At 46.1% G+C, this 22,302-nt stretch overlaps 7 protein-coding genes across 7 annotated transcripts; 5 read left to right on the top strand and 2 right to left on the bottom strand.

The window, feature by feature from the left end:
* Positions 1 to 3,576: 3,576 nt before the first annotated feature.
* BKA67DRAFT_428721 (heterokaryon incompatibility protein-domain-containing protein) lies at positions 3,577 to 5,921 on the bottom strand. Its single transcript, XM_046096858.1, has one exon. The coding sequence runs from the start codon at positions 5,788 to 5,790 to the stop codon at positions 3,868 to 3,870; it is 1,923 nt and encodes a 640-aa protein (XP_045953729.1). The 5' UTR covers positions 5,791 to 5,921; the 3' UTR covers positions 3,577 to 3,867.
* Positions 5,922 to 7,338: 1,417 nt separating this feature from the next.
* Positions 7,339 to 8,186, top strand: BKA67DRAFT_595273 (nucleoside phosphorylase domain-containing protein; the record flags this gene model as incomplete). The annotated part of the gene is made up of 2 exons (XM_046105144.1): positions 7,339 to 7,901; positions 7,952 to 8,186. The coding sequence occupies 2 exons, from the start codon at positions 7,339 to 7,341 to the stop codon at positions 8,184 to 8,186; spliced, it is 798 nt and encodes a 265-aa protein (XP_045953728.1).
* Positions 8,187 to 8,199: 13 nt separating this feature from the next.
* BKA67DRAFT_428602 (uncharacterized protein) lies at positions 8,200 to 9,023 on the top strand. Its single transcript, XM_046096855.1, has 2 exons — positions 8,200 to 8,325; positions 8,468 to 9,023. The coding sequence occupies exons 1-2, from the start codon at positions 8,259 to 8,261 to the stop codon at positions 8,740 to 8,742; spliced, it is 342 nt and encodes a 113-aa protein (XP_045953727.1). The 5' UTR covers positions 8,200 to 8,258; the 3' UTR covers positions 8,743 to 9,023.
* Positions 8,695 to 9,958, top strand: BKA67DRAFT_428621 (uncharacterized protein). The gene is made up of 2 exons (XM_046096857.1): positions 8,695 to 9,230; positions 9,284 to 9,958. Exons 1-2 carry the CDS (start codon positions 8,842 to 8,844, stop codon positions 9,684 to 9,686), a joined length of 792 nt encoding a protein of 263 aa, XP_045953726.1. The 5' UTR covers positions 8,695 to 8,841; the 3' UTR covers positions 9,687 to 9,958.
* BKA67DRAFT_428604 (uncharacterized protein) lies at positions 9,686 to 11,158 on the top strand. The gene is made up of 3 exons (XM_046096856.1): positions 9,686 to 10,103; positions 10,168 to 10,847; positions 10,895 to 11,158. The coding sequence occupies exons 1-2, from the start codon at positions 9,822 to 9,824 to the stop codon at positions 10,831 to 10,833; spliced, it is 948 nt and encodes a 315-aa protein (XP_045953725.1). The 5' UTR covers positions 9,686 to 9,821; the 3' UTR covers positions 10,834 to 10,847; positions 10,895 to 11,158.
* A 585-nt stretch (positions 11,159 to 11,743) lies between these two features.
* BKA67DRAFT_581964 (uncharacterized protein) lies at positions 11,744 to 12,121 on the top strand. The gene has a single exon (XM_046103956.1). The coding sequence runs from the start codon at positions 11,774 to 11,776 to the stop codon at positions 12,056 to 12,058; it is 285 nt and encodes a 94-aa protein (XP_045953724.1). The 5' UTR covers positions 11,744 to 11,773; the 3' UTR covers positions 12,059 to 12,121.
* Positions 12,122 to 15,151: 3,030 nt separating this feature from the next.
* BKA67DRAFT_540659 (uncharacterized protein) lies at positions 15,152 to 16,527 on the bottom strand (the record flags this gene model as incomplete). Its single annotated transcript, XM_046100805.1, has 4 exons — positions 15,152 to 15,588; positions 15,623 to 15,836; positions 16,274 to 16,307; positions 16,352 to 16,527. 4 exons carry the CDS (start codon positions 16,525 to 16,527, stop codon positions 15,152 to 15,154), a joined length of 861 nt encoding a protein of 286 aa, XP_045953723.1.
* Positions 16,528 to 22,302: the final 5,775 nt, after the last annotated feature.

Below are 22,302 nucleotides of genomic sequence, written 5' to 3'. Positions count from 1 at the left end.
CTGCCCTTGTGACGCATGCTCAAACCGGGCCGACGGATCTACGGTAACGCCTATTATGGGCAATACAGGCGCTGCGCTGTAAGAGCGCTAGATAAAAGAGGACGGGCTAGCTGTTAGTTAGGAGGGCAGAGTTCAGTCTGTATTCAATCTATACCATACCTATTGCCTATCTTGTAACTCTTCACTCTGCTGCCAACCCCGATCTGACAGCTTTAGATTTGTTAGGGCACTAGCGAATGGCCTTGGCCGACCTCGAGAATCACTCCTCCTATGCTCGAGGCTTTATATAACGAATTTACTAGGAAGCCTAGTTATACTAAGATAAGATGACTAAAGTCTTTTAGAAAAGAATTCCGGATCGTTACGACAACGCATAAAATTAATGAAGCACTATCTTTCATAAAATAATCTAGAAAGAATGCACGCTGAAATATAAAAGACCAAATTAACTAAATACAAAACATTTATTTATAAAAACTCTTAATATTTAAATTATATTAATTAGTATATATTAATAAGTCGGGCTATGACAAACGCGATAGTTTTAAACGACCCGGTTAGTTGTCTAAAGGGAAAACCCAATTAATAAAAGTGTAATGACTACGGAAGAGTCACGATAAGTAGGCGACGTAGGTGAGGTGCGACGACGGAAACCAAAGACTTGAATTGGAACAAGACTGAAAACTGACGGACTAACTCATAACAGGACAGACAAGACTGATATAGGCTAGCAGCCCTAACGACTGGGCGATCGTTACACTTCCTCTATTATTATAATGCCGACCTTTTAATTTTTTTTCTTTAGATTAGTACGCGTGAATTTCGAGGCAAGATAGTCTGTATATTCCTGGATTATACCGTTAAGTAGGCCCGAAAGCCTTAGTTCTGGTAAATATCCTCTTGTCAGACGTTGGTGTTGCAAGGGAGTGCTAGGGTGCTAGTATTGACGCGCTGAGCCCTACTCTCTATCATATATGGAGGATTCCAGCCCTTACATACCTTATTGCAATCCGATACCATATAAGCTCTGACAATTATGCCGGGATTCACCATGCTTCTGGAATAATGAATCTATTGACGGTGCGATAGACTCACCATCACTTTCCATTTAATGAGGCATGGACGGTAAGTTGGAACGATATATGGATAATGCGTGGTGGTCAAGTTCAGCAAGATGTCGGGGGAAATTACGCGATTAGCAAGGGGAACCTCAATAACCACGCTCTTACATCGTCAAATAAACGAAGTTGTGTGACCTCTCAAACTTCGTCTAAGTGCCGCGATATATATCGGAACGTACGCAAGTTCGCAGTAGATTTCCAAGGTGACGATGAAACAAGTAGGAAACTTTTCAAGGCCAAGGTCAACACTCAAAACGAACATCACCGTCATTATAGAGCAAGGGACAAGACTAGTAGGAACCGCAAAACTCCCAATCGACTTTACACACTAGTTATAATATAGGAAAAGCTCAAGCATCATCACGGACACGCGAAGAAGAACTCGCTGTCTTCTATGGATAGTTCACATGCAGAAACGTATTGGAATCTGTAAAGTTCCATTACACTCAGTAGGTTTGCATCAATAAGGATTAATTATGACGTGTAATTTTGTCAATGATTCATTTCTGACTGTAGGTTGTGCTGCTCACTCATTTTCTCTTCGAATTTCCAGGTCTCGTCGGCTTGATGATCATTGAATGGCACCAGGATGATTAGCGTTTTTTAATGAAGTGTTGCTTGCGTGCATGGGCTCTTCGTACATCCATTAATATGGCACTTGTTGAACTGTATGTCATTGCCGTCGTTATTGTGTTGCGGCCCACCTCCAGTTTGGACGTTTTGGCGCCCATCGCCACATTGCTAATAGAGCCGTCCGCAGGCATACTTAGCAGAGCATTGGCCTAACCCAGAAAGAAATAATATGTTGCGAATAAGTTCAGAATCGACAAATATAGTTAAGTGACATGCTAGATGAGGGTAATGAGAGTGCGATGAGTCGTATCATTGCGAAGCCTTGACATGAGAGGCTGATTAAAGAGCTGAACGAAGGAGGCCACTGAAGAGGTGTGTTGTCGGGTCCGTGCCGGGCTTGTCACTGGCCACGGACATTCAGCCAATGGCGCTTTACAATCGTACCAACTTTATGCCCTGTGGCTGAAGCCAGTCTCGAGATGCTTAGCTTTTCACATTTATGAGTTTCTATTTCGTTATGTTTTAATTTTCATTCATGCTGAACAGAAGAGCAAGGCTGATTTAGGTTACAAGGACCAGGGATTTTGGCGTAATATCTAGGTTAGCTTGCACTTCAGCATTTCTAGCAGATCGTGCCGCATTGCTTGCTAAAACACCACGGTATACATAATAGCTAAATAACGCGCTAGGAAGCGACGCGGCTAGAGGTCATTCCGATGTCTCCTTCACGTCATTTCATAAAATTAGCTGTATCTGCATAACAACATCCGAATATCATGTTACTTTAGTTGTGAGCTTCTACAGTGATCTGCTCACGTCGTACTATTAGGTAAACACATGCTTACGAGGGTCGTTCCTGTCGGCGGCATCTTGGTGCGCCGTAAGTCGGAGCACTTGTATCGTACAGCTATAAATATGAGATTACTCATATATGGTTGCAAATGCAGGGCGATCAGGAATTTGGACAGCAAGCGAGGCATGTCATCCGAGTGGCGACACAAGATCACAATGGACAACGGAAAATTGCATCTCCAACATGTGTACTTTGCTATGTCTAAAGTACTCACAGTCAATAGCAAGACTTTACATTTAACGTTTTCCACAAGCGACTCGGACACACGATTTAGCGAGTTTCGGGAACACTAACAGAAGTCGTCCGTGCGTAGCCGTGCATCTTCCTGAAAACTAGATAAAAATACACCGGACATTTATTAAATTTTTGTAATTAACTTGAATATAGTTACATTAACTTCATTGTTTATTTCTTAATTAATCTCGTTCTTAATTAAGTTTGAGATATTTAAGTTTTCATAAATCAAAATTAAAAATCACATCTGATAGCATAATCGCATTAATGTTTGGAAGACTGAAACGGACTAAACCCATGAAAAGTGCCGCCGATAAACTGTTGACCCGATGCATTGTTGTTACTTTGGAGCCCATCACCAGTGTTGACATTCTGGAAGCCTGATCCATAATCGTTAATACAGTAGCAGTGCTTCAAGCCATCCAGAAGACCGCAACGCACAAATGCCAGCCAAGTAAAACCCACCCCACTCCCGCTGCTACCAGATCTAATAACAACTAACATCGGCACAACAATTTTCACCTTTCCACCGTCACTGTCAGTTCAATTGACAATAGAGCTCATAGAGTACGTACCGCTATGCTCTAACTCATCTTCCATGATGTTAACCAGTCCCGTACCAGTTGCGGGAAAGTAGCGACGTAATTTCATAAAACCTCATCTTGACCAGCGTTCTCCAAACTTCTTTTGGTAATCAAATTGATCGAAAATAATTCCGCAGGAGGATCACTTTCTCCCTTTCCTGCTCCTGCCTAGTAGCATTCTGATTGATCACCTTCAGTTTCTCTTTGAGCCCTCTGATCTCGTCTGAAAGCTTCTTCTCGGCTTTCGTAAGCTTCTCCTTGACTTCCTTGCTTTCCAAGACATTATATTCTCGGTCGAGTCCCCTATGATGCTGTAAATTTCGAAGTGCTAGGCCTCTTCCGGAAAGGCGTTGCACTTTTTGTTGCCATACTCGTTCTCCGAATTATAGTAAGGACCAGTGCCATCAATTAACAGCCACTAGATCTTTTCAACCCTCCATGGCTGAGAGTTGTCGTGTCTGATGACCATCTCGTCTCCCAACCGGTATTGTCAGCGAGAGTCCTATGGCAGGCATATTGGAGCCTGCCATGCACAATCTGCCACGCTCAGGTCATACTCACGGGCTTGTAGAGAGGCCCACCCACTTGGTATAACACACACTGCTGGAACGGCAATTATGTCTTTTTCTAGTCCTTTAATTCGTTCCGATCTTTTTTCCTGGCCCAACCCAGGTCTTTTCTCGGCTTGACGCACAGCAAGCATTGTGGTGACGTCGATGGCCTTTTTCCACCCACCCAAAATACTCTGACGCCCTGTGGCCTTCTCTTCTCGGTGCCAAAGCGGTACCATAATGTCTTTAGAATGTACTTGTGTGAGACAGATACCGTAGGCTCGACAGGCACTGACTCCTGGTTTTGAGGGCTCAAGAGCGAAGAAGCAGACATCTCGTAACAATGAGCCCAGCTTTCGTAAGGAGTCGAAAAAGTCTAAATGTATCCACTCTGGAAGCTTTTCGGTGAGGGCTATTATGAATTGCTCAAGAGGCCTACTCACTAACCTCTGGTCCCTTGCTTCTGAGTGGCGGAAGTCCAAAATCAACTGAATTAAAGATGAGATCTCGAGTACCTCAAAAGCTGAGTTAGAGGTGATGAATGGGAAGAGTCTTTGCATAATTTTGACGACTCGGTCGGTGTCAAGCTCGTTTACTGGATACATCCCTATCTCTGTTGCGTAAAACACTTGCCAGCTTCGAGAAGTAGCAGTCGGGGGACCCGGGTAGACTTCTAGAATATCGTTATTCAAGGCTAAGGTCGCTGTAATCGAACATCCAAAAGTCGTGTGATAATCAGATATGTTGTCAACATTCCTCGCCAATGCGTGATAGGGCAACTTGCGAGTCCGGCAACTTGTCCAATCTGGGACCCACGATGGACAGACGACATCCTTCAACTGAGAAAGGTGGCCAAACTCGAACAGGTGCAGAAGTACTTGTAGTCTGATGCTATTATCTTTGGAGCGTAGCGCAAGTGAAGCAGCCTGCTTGTACACAATATCCCAAGGAGTATCATAGTCGATATGAAAGAGATCTTCTGATATTAGACCAGCTAGAGCAGCGATACGATCCTTTTTTTCGGCGCATCGAGCTTCATGAAAATTCCATAATAGTTCCATAAGGGTAAGCTTGTTTGAAGATTTCAGCCGGTGCAAATTTGCCGCCATCCTAATGGGATAGCTTGATATATCCATGGACTGAAATTTGTTTGCAGCCGAGGCGACAAGTCCCATGGGAATTGAATATTTTCCGCAATGTACAATAGCTTGACGGGCCACATAGGCTTCTTGGATAACCCAACGGCGTGAGAACCAATGCCGATCGAAGAACTTGGTAATGCTATCGAGTGCTTCTACCGCTCCAGGCAGGAAAATTCCTTGGCTGAATGTCTCATCGATTGAGGCATCTTTAAAATACTTCGTCATTAGTGATGCAACACGTGTAGAGATTACTTGCTGATTAGTCTCTCGAAGCTGGCTGGCTGCTCGAAAAAAAGCAAACAGTTGGGTAATTGTGGAATTATCGGTGCCAAGCCAGATATGCACTTGCTGCGACTGCCCATATATGTAACCCATTAGGGGAATTTGCTGGGCTTTTTCGACATGATCGTCTTGGTTGAGGCAGATGGCATCAATCCACAAATGGCGCACTTCCTTCTGACCGCGAAGGTACCTTAACAACATGTCGACGTTGGACGTGGTCCTTATATACGAGGTGTCACCATCGTGATCTACCTCTAGGTTACGCGTGAAATCGCGAGGGCCCCATGCGTAAGAAACTGCAGAGTAATCTTTACTCAATGCCGAACGTCGACACTGGATAATGGAGCATCTTAGTGGAGTTGTTCTATGGATTGCTTGATTGAGGGCGATGAGCCGAAGTGAATCTTTGGTGCCAAGAGGCTCATATTGGTATCCGTTAAAGACAGGCATAATTAGCGGGCAGTCGGGTCAAGAATTGCATCAATCTATTCTAGGAATGGTAAACATATTCCCGGGGTGGAATGCGTTCAAAACTGCGGAGGGACTGATTGCCATCAAGGTGATCTGATGGAACAAACATTAGATTGAATTCATACAAGGAACAATATTAAACACACTCTGCTCTGGGTATACGTCAAACTAGCGGGGTAATTATTCCGTAAGTGATCCGAGGAGGCCACCGCGGTCAGGCCACGTTATACATACAATCCAGGTTACAGCCCATTTAAATTGATACTTTTAAATGAAATATTAATTATATTTTATTATCATTTTTATAATAATTATATTAAAATATTGTAACAACCTGGCCAAGGCGCCAGCCTAGCGCTCGAGCAGTGTATAAAGTACGCCCGTACGTAATCGGTGTTGTAACGACTTGGCCAAGGTGCCAGCTAAGCGCTCGGGCAGCGTACGAAGTACGCCCATGCGTAGTCAGTGTAAAAACCCCCGCTTCGTAACTAGCGATGGAGACATTCCTTTCCTCCTCCTCAAGAATAAGTCTTTGAATATAATCGTTACGCCTATGAGCTTATCACCTAGTGATCTTATCGTAATTGTTACAGTTATTTAAGCGCTGAGTTAACGCCTTAACTAAGTTATTATATTATCTTATAAAACAAGTAAATTTCGCCTTTATATTCTTGAATTGCTTTTAATATAAAAGAATAAGTCTTTATAATTTAAACTAAAATCCTAATAAACGAATACAATCTAGGATACTGTTGCTTAGAAGCTTTATAACTGACTTTTCCCACTTACTCTCATCGGCTAGGTAGTGATCGAAGCTAACGCAACACGACCATATTTAAAGGCTACTAGAACTTAGACGCGGCCCCTTCTAGTTCTGTGTCTATCTGTGTAATAAAGATGTTAGGTGGCAATAGCGCCTAAATCTCATCGGCGATTAGTTTAAGATACCTACCATAACGGTCATCTCAAGATGACCCCACATTCCGCCATTCTGATTGGGGTTAATACGAGCTGTCTGTGAGATTCCTTGTAGAGCACTCTAAGAGGCTGCTATTAAAGAGAAGAGAGTTGTGACGCAACCCTCCGTTATGTGTAGTCTCCACCTTGTCTTGGTTTTCAGCTGGCCGTAGTTCTAGACAAACCAATCCTCCCTTCTTCGCTAGGTTGCTCAATTCAGCGCCCTACAACGTTTGCCAAAATCCCGCACAAACCCAGGGTCCAGTATGTCTTTCTACCTTTAGATCATTCCTTATCTTTCCAACTCACTAGCACCTGTTCGCAGCTATTGCTCCGTTGGTCTCCTGAGCGTTCGTATTTACGACTATAGAGCGACATGTCCCGTCGAAGCCAGCTCCAATCCCCTAATCCCGAGTTGCCACCTCGCCTCCAAGACAGCGACTACACCGTTGCTATTATATGTCCCACGGGGCCACGGGGGACGAGCTAAGCCCCGTACTCGCCTTGCTTGACGAGAAGCACGAGAATACAAGCATAAGTCGCGATTAGAATGCCTACGCATTAGGGCGGATGGGTCAACATAATGTTGTGATTGCTATAATGTCGACAATTGGCAATAATGCTGCCGCGATGGTAATTACACAATTGTTAAACGATTTTAATCGGATACGCTTTGGATTATTAGTAGGTATCGGCGGCGGTATCCATCAAGAGAACTACGAAAGCGGTGACTCGTCTGATATCCGCCTTGGGGATGTTGTCGTTAGCGAGTCCTTAGATACATTTGGTGGTGTCGTACAGTTCGATCGTGGTAAAAGTACGAACGGGGGTTTCCAAAGGACAGGCCACCTAAACAAGCCGCCGCACGTACTAGCTAGTCACGTTCAACAGTTGAAAGCTGTGCATAACCTCTACGGTAACGGCATGTCACGGCATTTTGACGAAATGCTGAAGAAGTATCCTCAAATGAAAGCTAAGTATAGCTATCCGGTTTCAGATGGAGACCAGCTTTTTGAAGCTAGTTATATACACGAAGGCGGGAAGAGATGCAAAAAGTGCGATCCCGCCCGAATTGTTAAGCGGGAGCAACGGATCAATCTACAACCCCAAATTCATTACGGAACGATTGGGTCGTCAAACATGGTCATTAAGGACGCCAAAAGCGAAACGAGCTACGAGCCAGCATGGGAATTCTGTGCGTGGAAATGGAGGCAGCTGGCCTGATGGACGCATTCCCCTGCCTGGTCATCCGTAGTATTAGCGACTACGCCGATTCTCACAAGAACAAGATTTGGCAGCCATATGCTGCAGCCATTGCGGCAGCTTACACAAAAGATATTTTGTCCCAGATCCCACCAGGAGCGATCGAATGCACGCACGCCATCAATGAGCTTGCTTCCAGTGCCGGCATGATGTGAGTCAGTACGTTTAGTTGGTACCTTTCATTGTTCTTAATAGCAACTTTTTCAGAGATCGCGAACATTTCCTAAATGACTTCTAGTCAGAATTTTGAATCCATCAAAGACAAAATCGTGAAAATAAATAGAATTCTCACTGGTAAGTAAACCTTCGTCCCTTCATCTCCCTGGATGCGGTTCTAGCTCGAACTAGACCTACAGTATGCTCGTCGACCGGGCTAGGGTCTTTTCCATCAATAGTACAGTTTCTTAAACGGATCTGAAAGCTCACCAAAGCATAGACTTTCAATGCCATGAGATTTTCAAGTGGTTCGAGTGCGCAGATCCTTCTCCAGTACATCGTCGGAATCAGAAACTGCATCAACCTGAGACCGGCAGGTGGATGGTAAGGTCGCTTTATTGGAGCAGCTGGCTTGCTGGAGTGAGTCGCTGCTTGTGGCTTTACGGCATGCCTGGCGCTGGCAAGACCGTCTTGATGTCATACCTTATCGAAGAGACTATATCATATTGCAAGGCTTTTAAGAACAAAAAAACTACTTGGGTCTACTACTATTGATCTTATAGGAATTGACAAGATGAGACTAGTTCATTTTTGAGGTGGGTTATTGGTCAATTGTGCCGCCGAACTTCTTCTATTCCAGAGGATGTGTACGCAATGTGGCAGATGGGCACAGAGTCAAGTCTGTCCGAGTTATATAGCGCGCTCGAAAGCGCACTTCATCACTTTGCAAGACTGTTCATACTCATTGACGCGCTTGATGAGAGCACCCACCCTCGGGACAAGTTACTTGAGACATTACGAAAACTCGTTACGGATTCTCTGTTTCACAAAATTCAGATTGTCGCCTCAAGTCGCGAATACGTTGATATTGAGAGGGCTATGGCCACATTTTCCGTTTCAATTCCGATGGATAACGATCTAGTCACAGCTGATATTCGAGTTCATGTGCGATCGCAAAAGGCGTTGAACACCAAGTTCCGCCATTGGCCAGGAGATCTCATCACTGAAGTTGAAGACTCTTTGGCAGTGAAGGATAGAGGCATGTATGGCTCATCTCCTGTGTCCACATATAGTTGAAAGTTTCTGAGTATGACAGGTTCCGCTGGGCTGTGTGCCAAATGCAGGTGATTCAACGATTACGGCCAGACTACCGCATTGTCCGAAACGAGCTAGCCACCCTTCCTAAAACGTTGGATGAAACGTATGAGCGAGTCTTCTTGAGCATCGATGAAGAGCAGCGTCTTTTTGTATCCCATGTTCTTCGATGGATATACTTCCACGATGCAATTTGGAAAATGAGGATCAGCTGCACACATCTTCTCCAGGCTGTAGATCTCACTATGATCACCGTCGGAGACCATTTTCGCAAATTCAATTACGACGAAGACACGCTCCGCGAATTGTGCGATCCTTGGTCACTGTCACGCCTATTGAGATTCAAATGGAGGGTGGAACATTGCCACTGGCCGAGGTTTCCTTCGCGCATTACACTGTTCTAGAATATCTTGAGTCTGACCGATTTACCCCGAGTGCGACGTTTGCCTTTATGCAGGGAGGTCGTGGATCTTGATTTAGCAAGAGCAGTCCTGAGTGAGGCTCTCAATTGTGCAAGCACAAGAGGGGAGCCTGGAGGTATGTGCGAAATTGATATCCTGACGCCGTTCTTTGAGAATATCAACTCCTGGTGCAAGCTGACAGTTCTTGTTATGCTGTCTTCCGAGTCATGGCAACAAAAGATGTCGTGTCAGGCCGACTTATCGGAGCACGTATTTGAACTATTGAGGCCTACGAGACCTGGCTATTTTAGTTTTTGCCAGCTCCTAGACAACCTCTGTGGTACTATTCAAGTGTTTGAATGGCTTCATGGGATAGATTTTGATCCATTCCGCCAATTCTTCAAAATACAATGGCGATCGGTGCGCAATTGCCCAGAGTCGGCGATTCTCCTGAATCTCCTTTTTACTCACCATTACCATTTAGCAGAGGTTCTTATACGACAAAACCAGAAGCCCGATATTTTTCTCAGTCAACTCTCTTTTCCATATGGAAAGGGATTCCCGATGCGAGTATAACGGTGATGACTCCACCCCCGAAGATGATGAGTTTGAAGGAACAATTATCGAGATTGCGGCGCAGTTAGGATGGCACCACCTCACAATCCTGGCTTTCCTCATCGACCATGGTTCAGGGTTGTTCAATCTATCTGCAGTCCTCCATTTATTCTCCGGAATGTGGTCACCGATTGCTACTTTCTCCAGAGAAACCTTATATCCAGGCGTACAAGGTCCTTTTCCCGATGAAAACGTTGTTCTTCGAAAGCTTCTACGATTAGGAGCCGACCCTGACCTTACTTTATACCGTCTCACGCCATTGCAAATAGCCACCGCGTGGTCGGATGACGCTAAAGTAAGGATCTTGTTGGAATATGGAGCTGATCCTCACATGATTGGCAGTGTGGATGGATATTCTTGGAGTTATGAGAGCTTCATGCTCTATTGTAATAAAAGGATCCTCCCCCTATATAACATCAGACCGCTTGAGATTTGCAGGTCGGCTTTAGGAGATCGTGCGGGCTGCTGGTGGTTGTGGTGGGAGACTCGCACTGACCGAAGTATCGAGGGTATCCTCTTGAGCTATGATATTTAGGATGATGTGAAAGGGTATGCTTAAGGGCTATTTAATCTTAATAGATTCTGACTCTGGACAGGGCCACTTGACTTGGTCCGGCTTGGTAGTAAAATAGTTTAGCACTCTCCACGGTCAACAACCTAGGTCTCTGTCATAAAATTATAAGTACCCTATATGACGCGCTCGTCGCCAAGCTCACGAGGACGGTACGGCGCTATACTAGGACTTGGAATCTAGCTCGCCGCTCGCAAACCCGGCCTCTAACGCTTGTATAGTAGTCGGCAACACATAGGCCACCGAGAGCTATAACCGGCTAGCACTACGCGACGACTTTACGGACTGCCTAACCCTGCACGTCGCGGACCAGTGCGCTAACATCATCGTGGTGTTCCACAACGCCGGGACGCGGCTCGTAGACGTCTTCGCGGAACAACCTAACGTAACGGCAATCATCTTCGCATATCTGCCCGGTTAAGAGAGAGGTAAGGCACTCGTTTCGCTACTATACGGCCATGTCAATCCCTCGGGCCGACTGCCGTACACTATGGCTCAAAACGAGTCCGTTTACGGTGACCTACAGAAGCCAGACCTAACCCTAACAAGTAAGTACCAGAGATATCCCTAGGTTAGTCGAATTTCTCTGAGGGAGTTTTTGTGGATTACCGTCATTTTAATGCCCATGACATCACACCGCGATATGGGTTTAGGTATAGTCTGAGCTACGCAATCTTCGAGTATTCGGACCTTGCGGTGGTCAAGACGGAGTAAGCCGCGGGTGAATACCCGTGCGGCACCATTATAGAGGGTGGTCAGGCTGATGCTTTGGGATGCAATTGCACATGTCACTATCACGGTCACGAACAAAGGTGACCGTGACGGCCAGGAGGTTACGCAGTTATATCTTGGCATGCCCGGCGACGGTGTACCTGTGCGACAACTACGAGGCTTTGAGAAGGTGATGATCAAGGCTGGTGAGACTACAAATGTTTATTTCCCTTTGATGAGGAAGGAACTCAGTGTCTGGGATGTAGTGGCACAGAAGTGGCTTCTGCGGTCAGGAGACTACAACATTTTGACCGAGTCGTTCGGACCGTCTCGTAGGGTCAACACAGGAAAAGGTCGTGTTCAAACGGACAAGCCTCACAACCAAGAATGGGAAATGCTCTACACCATCGTGTTCGATTGCCCGACAAAACCCGGTGTAGCCAAACACCCTCGTCTGAAGATATGGACAGCAGAATGATCGAGCAGCAGTTCATAGGCGATTCTTCCCAGGCAATGGAATCAAGCACTAGGCTCCCCTCAGAAGAAACTATGGTCATGGAGATAGAGAACCATTCAACCTCCGACACTCCTTGTCCGAGGAGCACGACTCGACCCCAATTGTCTCCCTTGTCCAAGCAGGCCGGAAACCTGTCACGGCTGCAGAAGCAGCTCTACGTCTCAGTTCATGACTAGGTTAGACTAGTTCATGACTGGTAGTAGAATCTCCGAGAGCATTTTGTCAATTCTAAATAGAAAGGTGATATTGCGCCCGTGGGTGAATTTTTCGGTTGCTGTGTAGCGTGTGATTTTGTCGTGTTTGACTGCTTCCGCGTCGGTACTTGCCTAACTCTGCCACATCCCCAACTCGTCTTGAAAGATGCTGCCCTGGCGATTACTCGGTTAGTTCGTGTCTCGTGAGAATCTGCCGTTGACATTGTAAGAACTGTCTATTCGCCGTTCTATAATCGCTTATTAGGAGCCATAGCGTGGTTGCCCGCGCGGAGCGATTGTGCAGTCCGTGACAATGCCGTGACAATGCAGGACTAGCGGCGCCTCCAGGCATTGTTTCTACTCCGCTCGTCTCCGCTGGAACAGGTCAACCTGCAAAGTATCAGCCTGCAATTCTTCCCCTTTCAACTGTTACTGGTTCTTCTTGCGGTACGTGTATCAACAATGGCATCGAAAATGTCGCTTAGTTTGGAGCAGTTTCTCGAGCTACGAGCGAAACAAGACAAGGACAACGGCCGAAAAGGAGGCCAGAAGACTTGCCTGAGGGCTTATCATTTCTAGATGAGCTAGGTCAACCGTCGCCTCCCAATCTGCCTGCCGCTGAAGATTCAGAGAAGTCCGACCTGTGAAGCTCAGTTAGCGGAAGCTTAGCGAGAAGACCTCAAGGCATCCGAACGGGACGGAGCCAGGAAGCAGTGATTCGCAGCTAGGCATGCAAGCAAAGGAAGACAGCTACGCAGGCAGCCCGACAAACTCGTTCACGAATTCCAGTCCGACGGGGACACTGCTCAGGAGAGATGAAGCTACAAGGACGGCATTCGTGATCAGTTGACAGTGGGTTGATGATCAATCAACGATCAATCGATGAATCTAGCGGTTCGAGACGATGGCTACGCTTCCATAGCATCGCGGCTAGTCTGGCTTCTTCGGCAACTTGTCGCCAGCCACATGATGATTGTCTCAATCCACGATACAGGGCCAAGCAGAGATGCGCAAGGCGAACGTGTTAGCTCGTCGCCGGTGGTTGAACGTGGGGAGATGAACGGGAGGACTCATGCAACCACATCCCCGATATAATTGCGAGACACGCATTTGTGGACTGTCTACGAGAAGCGCGCGCTGCCTCCAAGAACCAAATTCTTGGTCAAGCCCTCGAAGACTGCGGCTCTGGCTTGGATAGAGAAGGGAAAGGTCTGTAAAAGAGGGAGGAAGATAAGTTTATCACAACGTTCCTCGTTCAGCGTCTATCTTTTCGACTGTACGCATGGTTGAAGACCTACGTAGAGACAGACCAGCATTGAGACGTTTGTGGTCTTAGAGCTCTAGCCGCTTACAATTTTGCAACTCGTATCCGCGGCAGCTCTTTGTGTCTACAACGGGATGGTATCAGGTCGAATATAACCGTATCACAAGAATCAACCGATGTATTCACTTAGGCAAATTCCGTACGCGACGTACACGATTTACTTTGGATCCTGCTGATTGAAATAGCATATACCTTACCCCTTGTATCCTTGATTCTCTTAGCCAGGGACGTCACATCCTCTTCGCTAACACAGTCCTCTTTTTCGATCCCGTGACCATTCGGCGCAATGAAGATGAAAGGTAGAGCTTCCCTAGACCGATCGATGGATATTCAATCAAGAAATTCCACTTCATGTAGAAGCGTGCGGGAAGTCACCGTGTAAACCAAGAACTGTCCCCGTCGAACGTCATGGCACTCTATAAAGGCAAAGTTTGGCGGCATTTCGAAGCTCTAGCGAACCAAGTTATCCGTCTTCGCCACAAATTGACAGTCTGACACAATCTGGAACACGCGGTCAGTTTCTCCCTTATCTTTTGTTTATGAAATAAACCTATTTCCGAACTTGCGTCACAGTCGCACTCGAAAATTTGTCGTAGTTGGGAACCGTTAGAAAAGTACCTGAAACTGACGTAATGAGTAGCAGGAAACGTCGACGGGAGTGCGCGCATTGTTACTAAGAGAGCAAACGTCATCAATGTCAGAAGAAACGTCGTCGAGAAAAAAATATCGTCCGCTCTTCATCTTCTCCTAGAATCATGACCAGCAACATAATTACCATCAAATAGACGGACAAAATCAAGATATGATCCATGTAGAAACAGAGCTACGTAGGCTGATTTTCGTGGGGTTTAAGCGTGTAGCGCATATAGTCGGAACGCCTAAGGGATCTTTGGGACTATTAATGGGACTATGGAGGTGGTGCAGCAAGTAAAACATGTAGCGACTCTGGAAATAAACAATAGGGAGCTGCTCTTCTTATACACTTTCGAGTCGACGTAGAAGTACATGGCCACCAAGAAGCTTGAGCCTGGCTGCGAGCGAGAAAGAGAGGCCCCGAGGCCGACAAGGGAGAGGTTCCCTCCCATTGAGCAGCCATCTTAGACAAGTCAGGTCGACTTTCCTACCAGATCTTAACAGCTCTACCTCCCGCTGCACCAGTCGTGCTGCAGTTTCATCAGGTTCCTCTCATCATCTGACTGCTTATGCGACATATCCTCGCCTGTTATTGAGACCATCCTTGGTATCTTGAGAGAGTATGACGCGTGTCCAAATCGCAAGCTACACGCATTATGGCTCAGGAATATATAGAGTCGTCGAGGAAAAAAAGTATGGTCGTATATCTCTCTGTATCTTTGTTAGGTTTACCTTCTAGTTGTATAGTCTTGTCCAGCTGTTACATCTTGTCTTGTTGGAATATATACTTACTCATTGTAGTTATGCCCATGTAGTTTTCTCGTTCGCTTATATAGAGATCCATTAATCCGATTGCCTCTAAATTCGACGCTTCCTCAAACTAAACCTGCGCTCTATCATAATCTAATGCTGCCTCACTCCTCTAGGCGTTCTGTCTAATCTTGTGGCTATATCTTCCCCGCTCTGATCTTGTTCCTTCCCCGCTCGCAGAGTCTGCTCTTGCCGGGGATTCCAAGGCATATGACATATGGCACATCTTCTCTTGGCAGGTCTTCCCCGGGGCTCTCCGTCTACATAGTGTTGATCACTAGTGTGTCCCAAATTATCATCGTTCTCCCTGAGGTATAACGCATCATCAGAAGTGTGGTCCGTGTGATTTCGTGGAGGAGTGCAGACGTTTATCTGGGATCTGTAGCTTGAAGAGATGCTAGGTGGTCCGAACAAGTTCAAGCCTTCCTTGCATCTTGCAGCAGCGCCGCCATCAACTCGCTTTCTCCTCATCGTCATAGCATAGTCTCGGATCGCCCAGAGACTGATCCTCAGCATGGTCGCATTCTTTCCTGCAAAGACACCGCATAACTATCATTGACTAACCTGTTCCAGGCAATCTTGTCGTGTCGATGGAACTCCAGCGCTTTCTCACAGAGCTGTGATAGTTCATCGGTGCTGAAGCCGCATGTCGTGCATGATTTGAGAGCGATTCGCTCTCCCCGCTCTGTAAGCGCGGTGTTGGTCGACCCGGCTTGGAAGTCCTCTCCTCGATCCGTACTCGCAGCATGGTCCACAGTGCCGCGAGGATGCTGTAGGCCTAGAACATCATGTCAGCGCCACTTTGTCTCTATTCAACCCAATATCGCCGGTGTGAATGGAGCCAGTGCGGCCGTTATACAGCGGTTACATGACCCGGCTTGTTCAGCTCGCTCATGAAATCGTGATATACCTCAAGTCTCGCTAGGTCCCAGAAGAAAATGGTTGATTTGGCGTTGCAGAAAGCGAGGACCGTATATTTTTTCCTTATAATAAAAGAGAATGAAGCGCATGTAGAATTAATAACCACTTCCCGGCGTATGGATTAGTATCATGCGGGTGTATCGAGGGATTGTCAACGCAGATGCCGCTATGAAGGACGATCGAGTACGCCGCTCAGTTATCACTAGTTGTGGGGGTATCGGATTGTAATGGCTCAGGGTTTCCTGAAGAAAATCCCTCGATCCTCACAGTACAAAGATCTTCTTCGTGACATACCCTGGAAATGATTGAATCACCGTAGAACGCGACACTAATCAGGTCAGTTTAGTAGATTAGAGAAGAGCTCGCGCTTACCAGTCCACAATCCCATGATCAATTTCTGATGTTAAGAAATGCGGGTAGTATACAACTATTGGAGGCTTCGGGTTCCTGTCACTCCATTTTCGAGACAAATCTGGCAACGTCCACTGTGGCAAGCGATCGGCAAAGATTTGGCAAGACGGCGATGACGGTAAGACCGCATCATGCATACGCAGTTGTCGTGACCTGCAGAGAGGATATACCGGCCACTCCTGTGGAATGCCTGTCGAGAATACATCAATAATATATCACCAACTCATTGAAACATTGCGACATCACAGTCGCTAATAAGCCTGAGGAGTGGCCTTCTCCGCTGAGGATAGCAATACATGGCTGCTCGTGATCACTTGGATCGAGACTCCATACCCTTACGGTTGTATCCTGTGAGGCGGAAGCTCTGAGGTATGGGTTGCTTGCACATGTAGTAAAGTCATTTATTTCCTTCTTGTGTCAGTGCTGACGGGAATCAAGCATGTTTGCACTCTGAACCTTACAGCGCCATGCCCGACGAGCCTAAAACCATGTTAGTTGTGGGTTGTCAGAACGATCAACATTGTTAAGCAAGCTATAACCAGTTAACAAATTATAAAAAATGCCGAAGATCTGCTTTGAGAGACACTAGAGCTAAGGAAGTCGGTGCTGGGTTCAGACCATCCGTCCACACTGTCCAGCATGTGTTGGGATAATCGCAATTTCTATAGCAACTTTGAGTCTCGTGCTGAATTCTATCATGGGGAAGCTAGGGCTATCAAAGACATACCGGTTGAGCCAAGTTTGCCTTGGCCCCTTCTCGTGGCTACATGAACACCGACGAGCATTCGACGTCCAACCTGCGACCAGGCGATGGAGCAACCAGAGCAACCGTGTTGGTCCGAAGAAGTTCACCGCACCATTCGATTATCTAAAAACATGACGAGGCATGGATCCTATCGGATTAACCGTCATAACGAGAACCGTAGATGGAGTGCGGTTCAAATTCCCGCTTTTCGTGGTTCCCTGCAGATAAAAATTCTGGAAATCTGCACAACCGATGCTCCTTCTTCCAGGTCATCTCTGACGAATGTCCAGCCACTAGAGCTTGCCCAAATCTTTGCGTCGTCACTTCCAACCCAAGGACTTGAAGCAATTCGGGGTGCCTCGGACTTAACTAGCCACACCTTCATTGATCCAAAAGTTCCATCCTTCTAAAACCCATTGGATGGCATTGTTCTTCTCGTCTATGACGAGAAGAAAAATGCCATCCAACAACCCCCACCAACTTTACCTAGATACACATCGCAGGGTGGACAGATTGGGATCTCGAATATACTAGCAAAGGAAACGCTGACATGTACCTCTAACAGCTACGTCGAAACAAGACCGTTCCAAAGGGCCAGACTGTACAAGGCGACAGCCGTTCTTTTTCCCGATCCATATTTTCGTAGCTTCAATACCATAGCCAAGTACACAGATACGTGCTATGGACGAAGAAAAGAACATTCACCATCAGTAACAGTTCGTTGAAAGCTTAATAGCTCGTAACAAATTATATTCAGGACCAGCAAGCCTAAAAGGACACAGAAGAGTTAACTGAATAGCTCTTCGCTATAATAACCGGATTTACACGATACTGCTTCTTGGACACCCAAGGTCAAGGGGATTACAGCCAACGTCTCCAGCAAGTGGAGTGAAATATCGAGAATCGTATACTAGCTTAATTCAAAATTCATCCTCTGCAGTATAATTTGACAAGAGTGAAATTTGACAAGAGTGGAATATGATCGCGGCAAGTTGCGGCCACTTCTTAAATTGAAAGCGAAGCCCGATGAGTGTGACTTCTACGATGACAACGAAGGTGGCAACTAGCATCCATACATTCGTTGTGAGGATCGGGCGTGATCTCGGCGGCTCATGCAGGACATAAAGAGACTGTGTTCATCAGAATTTCTCAGCCAATGACGAAAGCCAACCGACCTCCATTAGAGTCACAAAAGTAGTCCATGCTAGAAGTCTTGATGAATCGAGTGGAAAACGAATCCCATTGACTATCACCTACATAGCGGTGAATGTCAGACAAACCCAAAGTATACTTGGCCGTGACAGAACATTGCGGACTTCAGACATGTCTCGAAAAATACAAGGCAAAGGATCATGAGGCAAATGAGAGAAAAGAGTTCGATACAAACGACCGAAACAAGAGAGATAGTCATGATTAAAGAGGTAGGAATTGCACTTTGTGCGGACCACGGCAAAGAAGGCAATGAGTGGGCACATACAGGATAGCATGAGCAGGGCGCTGTGCACATATAAGTCGGGCGTTAGTTTTGACGCCTAGGACAAGGTTCCTTTGAACAAGGAGCTATAGTGTTGTTGGCACGATGCCATAAAGATAGGTACATACGCAAGGGGCTTCCGTGCAAAATAGATTGGCGGATTCCGGCATTCCGAAGCCGAAGACGTGGCATTTTCCGTCTGCTACCAAACCAATCTAATTTTTTACCCCTGCCGCCTGCACCATTGATGCAATAAATCGAGCTCGCCTCTGAGAAGATCTAGACACACATTGAGTTTCCGGATCAATCCTTTCAATGAGTCACTTAAAAGTGGATTGGCACGAGTATGCATTGCATTTGAACGAGACTAAGCTGATCACAGATACAGATATGGTACTTGCATTGTAGACAAGATCATGATAGCCTAATTACTAAAGGGGTAGGAAGTAGGAGATAATCGAATTGCAACCAAATGATGAGGTTTCCAACATCTGTGTATTGAACACAGTGTACCGTTCAGTTTCTGTTGAAATAAACTACAGTACCGACCTATGTAAGAGAAACGTGATGGTTTCGCCATGGCCGCCACGACAAAGCCTTCGCCCAAAGCAACCCTTCTTCTTAGCTTCGCGCGCGAGCTTTTCATTGCTCCGGTCGCTAATCGAATAGCGGGTTTTATTCTACTGCGCAGCCGAGCATCTCTTGCGGAAAGTGTGGCGCAACATCCAAAGTTCGGGCCAGTCCCGAAGCCCTGGCCGTTCTGAAAGCATGCATATGCAAGGGCTAAGACGATGCAGGTAGGCGCAGCAGAGTTTAATCACTTGATATGGCAGCTCTAGGAAACCGCGCCCGCAATTGCGACCGGCCGGCCGGCCTGCTTCATTATCCTTTTTGACATACCCGGAGCAAGTACAAAAGTAGTCGAGAATTTACGCCTAGTCATGTCTAAACACAGATGATAAAGACTTCGTTGCAGCGACTACGTCGTTGCCGCAAACTAACCTAAGCCAGGTTTCTAATAGAAGAATTTGAAGGCTAGACAATAATATATCAAAATTCTGGGCATGGTAAACATATATGAGAACAGCAGCTTCGAGAATTTACTTTTAAACTAGCGCCCGAGAACGGTGATCCATCAGTAAATGAAAGGGAGGACAGGCGAACGGCTTCGGGACTAGTTTCTCCGTCGAAAACCTTTGCTAGGAAAGAAAATACTGGAATTCATTGTATAGCCACATAATATCGAGACGAAATTTCTAACTTTAGATTTGCCCCTATCAATCTTGGCTATGGTTGAGTCGATAGTTCCAGTCTCAAATGTCCCTCATGCCTGTTGCTTTTCTCGCCATCAGAATTATCTCTGGAAACACGTAGTGAAGCGTTCATAGTCTATGTCATAACCGACAAGATCGTCCCGCTAAAGATGCCCGGCAACGAAGACTACACCATCGCCAAAGCGTAGCAACCAATCTCGCTATTGTCCATCGCATCACAACTCTGCCGGATTATGAGGATACGACAGCCTATGTTGATTAGATCTGGGCCAAGTCAGAAATATCGAATGGACAGGAGTCTCGACGGATTGATAACTCAAGATGGTTCAAGCAAGCTACAGGTGAGCCTACCCCTAGAACTTAGTAGGCAGCACAGCAGCAACGGTTCACATGCAAACAGATAAAGCTGTGATCGGACACCTGTAGTCGATAAGATCAAAACAATATTCGTCGGATGCGATTCCTAGTAGCGCAAAGACGTGATCCCGGGGGTCGCTACATCTGATTTCTAGCGTCTTCGCCACCAGAAACAACAAGTCTGTCGCCGCAACTCTTGTAAGAAGCGTAGACCGCAGTAGTTTTAATCCCAAGGCCTTCACCTCCGCCGCTAAAGGTCGGGGGCAGAATCTCATGAACACGTCTTTCATGGCTGGAAAGAACTTTGGTTAGGCTGTTTTTCATGAGTTTGCGGACAACCTCGACCTTTAAGCCCTCTTTTCTAACAGCCCTCAGGCCTGCGAAACAGGACAAATCAAATGTATTACAGTACAGGATACAGAAACAATCGCTAAGCCCTGGTTAGCTTGACGAGCCTAAGTAGGCACTTGGGAATTAAGGAATCAGAAATTATTGGATTGCTACCTCATGGCATCGAAGAAGTAGGACCCTCCATAATTCGACGCTATTTCCCAGAAGCTAATATCTATAGAATCTTACAGTCTAGGCTTCAGGCTCGTTTTGTGCCAGTAAAACGGGACAGTCTCTATCCTTAGTCGCACTTTACTTCTGGGATAGGAGTCTAGCGCATTCCATAACTCGAGTGCGAGGGTGAGAAATGTCGGTCCCCCGGATACGCAAGACCCGAATAAGGCGGAGCTGAACAAGGTGTCCTTGAGTACACTGGAAGGACCGTATTCTTTTTGTTGCGTGGAAAGACAAATGGGTCATGCTGGAGGGTACGAAATGCCTGTTGTGAACAGAATTGGGCAGCGGATGAGCGGTTTGGAGCTATCAATGAAGAAACACTATCGTGGTGGTATTATTTATGATGGAACATCTGGATAGAAGGTATCTCGTCGGAGAGATGATCATCTGGACAGCGCTTTGAGTCAACAGCTTCCCCCTACTGTTAATGTACGAGAGGTCGCGGAAATGATAAGTGCCGTCAAACCAGGAGGTATAATAGCTAGAGAATTTGAGGATATCGACAATGCTGTCATCGGGAAGACAAACCTAATTAACGTATTGAAGTTTGTATGTGCAGCTTAGCAACATATTCACTATTTAACAATTAAAGGATAGTCACATCTTAAAAATTACATTTGATTCATGAGCATGCCTATGTTGTTTACCATTTCCTTATGAAAATTTTAGACACCGCTCTGCTATAGATAGCTAGATAGATTTATAGCCGCGCTCCACCCGGAGGAGAGCTTGAAGAATCCATCCTTTAGCACCACACTTCTAAACCTTTATAGGTGCGTATCTCATAGGGTCGGTACCAGGGGTATTTTTAAGCTAGATAATCCCACGACTACAAGGCCCGTACCGGCCTGGGCCAGGGGTGCAAAGATGTACTAGTATAATGCCCCTGTGACTAAAACGTTACATTTTTAAAGTCCTTAGCCGGTACTTTACCACGGTATCCATATTTTCCGCACTGAGCCAAAATAGTGGGATCATGCTGGAGTATTACGTATTAAAGTTAATCGCAATTAAGGCCCACTATGGCGTCAATGTCGTTTAAAATTCTTTTTACAAATAGCGGGTCATAAAGAGGCCCAGTTATATTAATCCTTCGTAAGTGGATTCTTCTAGCAAGTACTTCGCCAAGTACTTGGCCAAAAGCTTGAAAGGGCTATAGTTAGCGATGCGCTATCCGTGGTGGAGTAGCCCACTCGTATAATCCTTTGAGAGTGGAGTATTCACTAATGTCAATCCGTCAGATAAAAACTCAAAAGCTTGAAAGTCCACATATAAGGGACTACCTTCCACATTCCGTATCGCGGGCGCCCATTCAAACGTCATCTCCGGAAACCGAAAAAGTGGTTCTCCAGACGGCCACATCAAAGCCCTTTTTGATCTAATCAAAGTGCCAGCCTCATCTTACAGACCACTGCAGACCCTTGTAAGTTCTTTAAACCCTGTAAACCCGTGTAGTTTTCTATAGACCTTGTTGACCTAGACGAAGTATGCAGAG

Source organism: Truncatella angustata, assembly GCF_020726525.1.
Source record: "Truncatella angustata strain MPI-SDFR-AT-0073 chromosome Unknown BKA67scaffold_9, whole genome shotgun sequence".
NCBI lineage: Eukaryota > Fungi > Ascomycota > Sordariomycetes > Amphisphaeriales > Sporocadaceae > Truncatella > Truncatella angustata.
This window is presented reverse-complemented; position numbering and strand designations above follow the sequence as displayed.

Coding starts and splice junctions, on each gene's coding strand:
- BKA67DRAFT_428721 (XM_046096858.1), bottom strand. CDS start 5,790: ATGCCTGTCTTTAACGGATACCAATATGAGCCTCTTGGCACCAAAGAT.
- BKA67DRAFT_428602 (XM_046096855.1), top strand. CDS start 8,259: ATGACTTCTAGTCAGAATTTTGAATCCATCAAAGACAAAATCGTGAAA. Junction 8,326..8,467: donor AATAAATAGAATTCTCACTG/GTAAGTAAACCT, acceptor ACCAAAGCATAG/ACTTTCAATGCCATGAGATT.
- BKA67DRAFT_428621 (XM_046096857.1), top strand. CDS start 8,842: ATGTGGCAGATGGGCACAGAGTCAAGTCTGTCCGAGTTATATAGCGCG. Junction 9,231..9,283: donor GCAGTGAAGGATAGAGGCAT/GTATGGCTCATC, acceptor TGAGTATGACAG/GTTCCGCTGGGCTGTGTGCC.
- BKA67DRAFT_428604 (XM_046096856.1), top strand. CDS start 9,822: ATGTGCGAAATTGATATCCTGACGCCGTTCTTTGAGAATATCAACTCC. Junction 10,104..10,167: donor TCAAAATACAATGGCGATCG/GTGCGCAATTGC, acceptor ATTACCATTTAG/CAGAGGTTCTTATACGACAA.
- BKA67DRAFT_581964 (XM_046103956.1), top strand. CDS start 11,774: ATGATCAAGGCTGGTGAGACTACAAATGTTTATTTCCCTTTGATGAGG.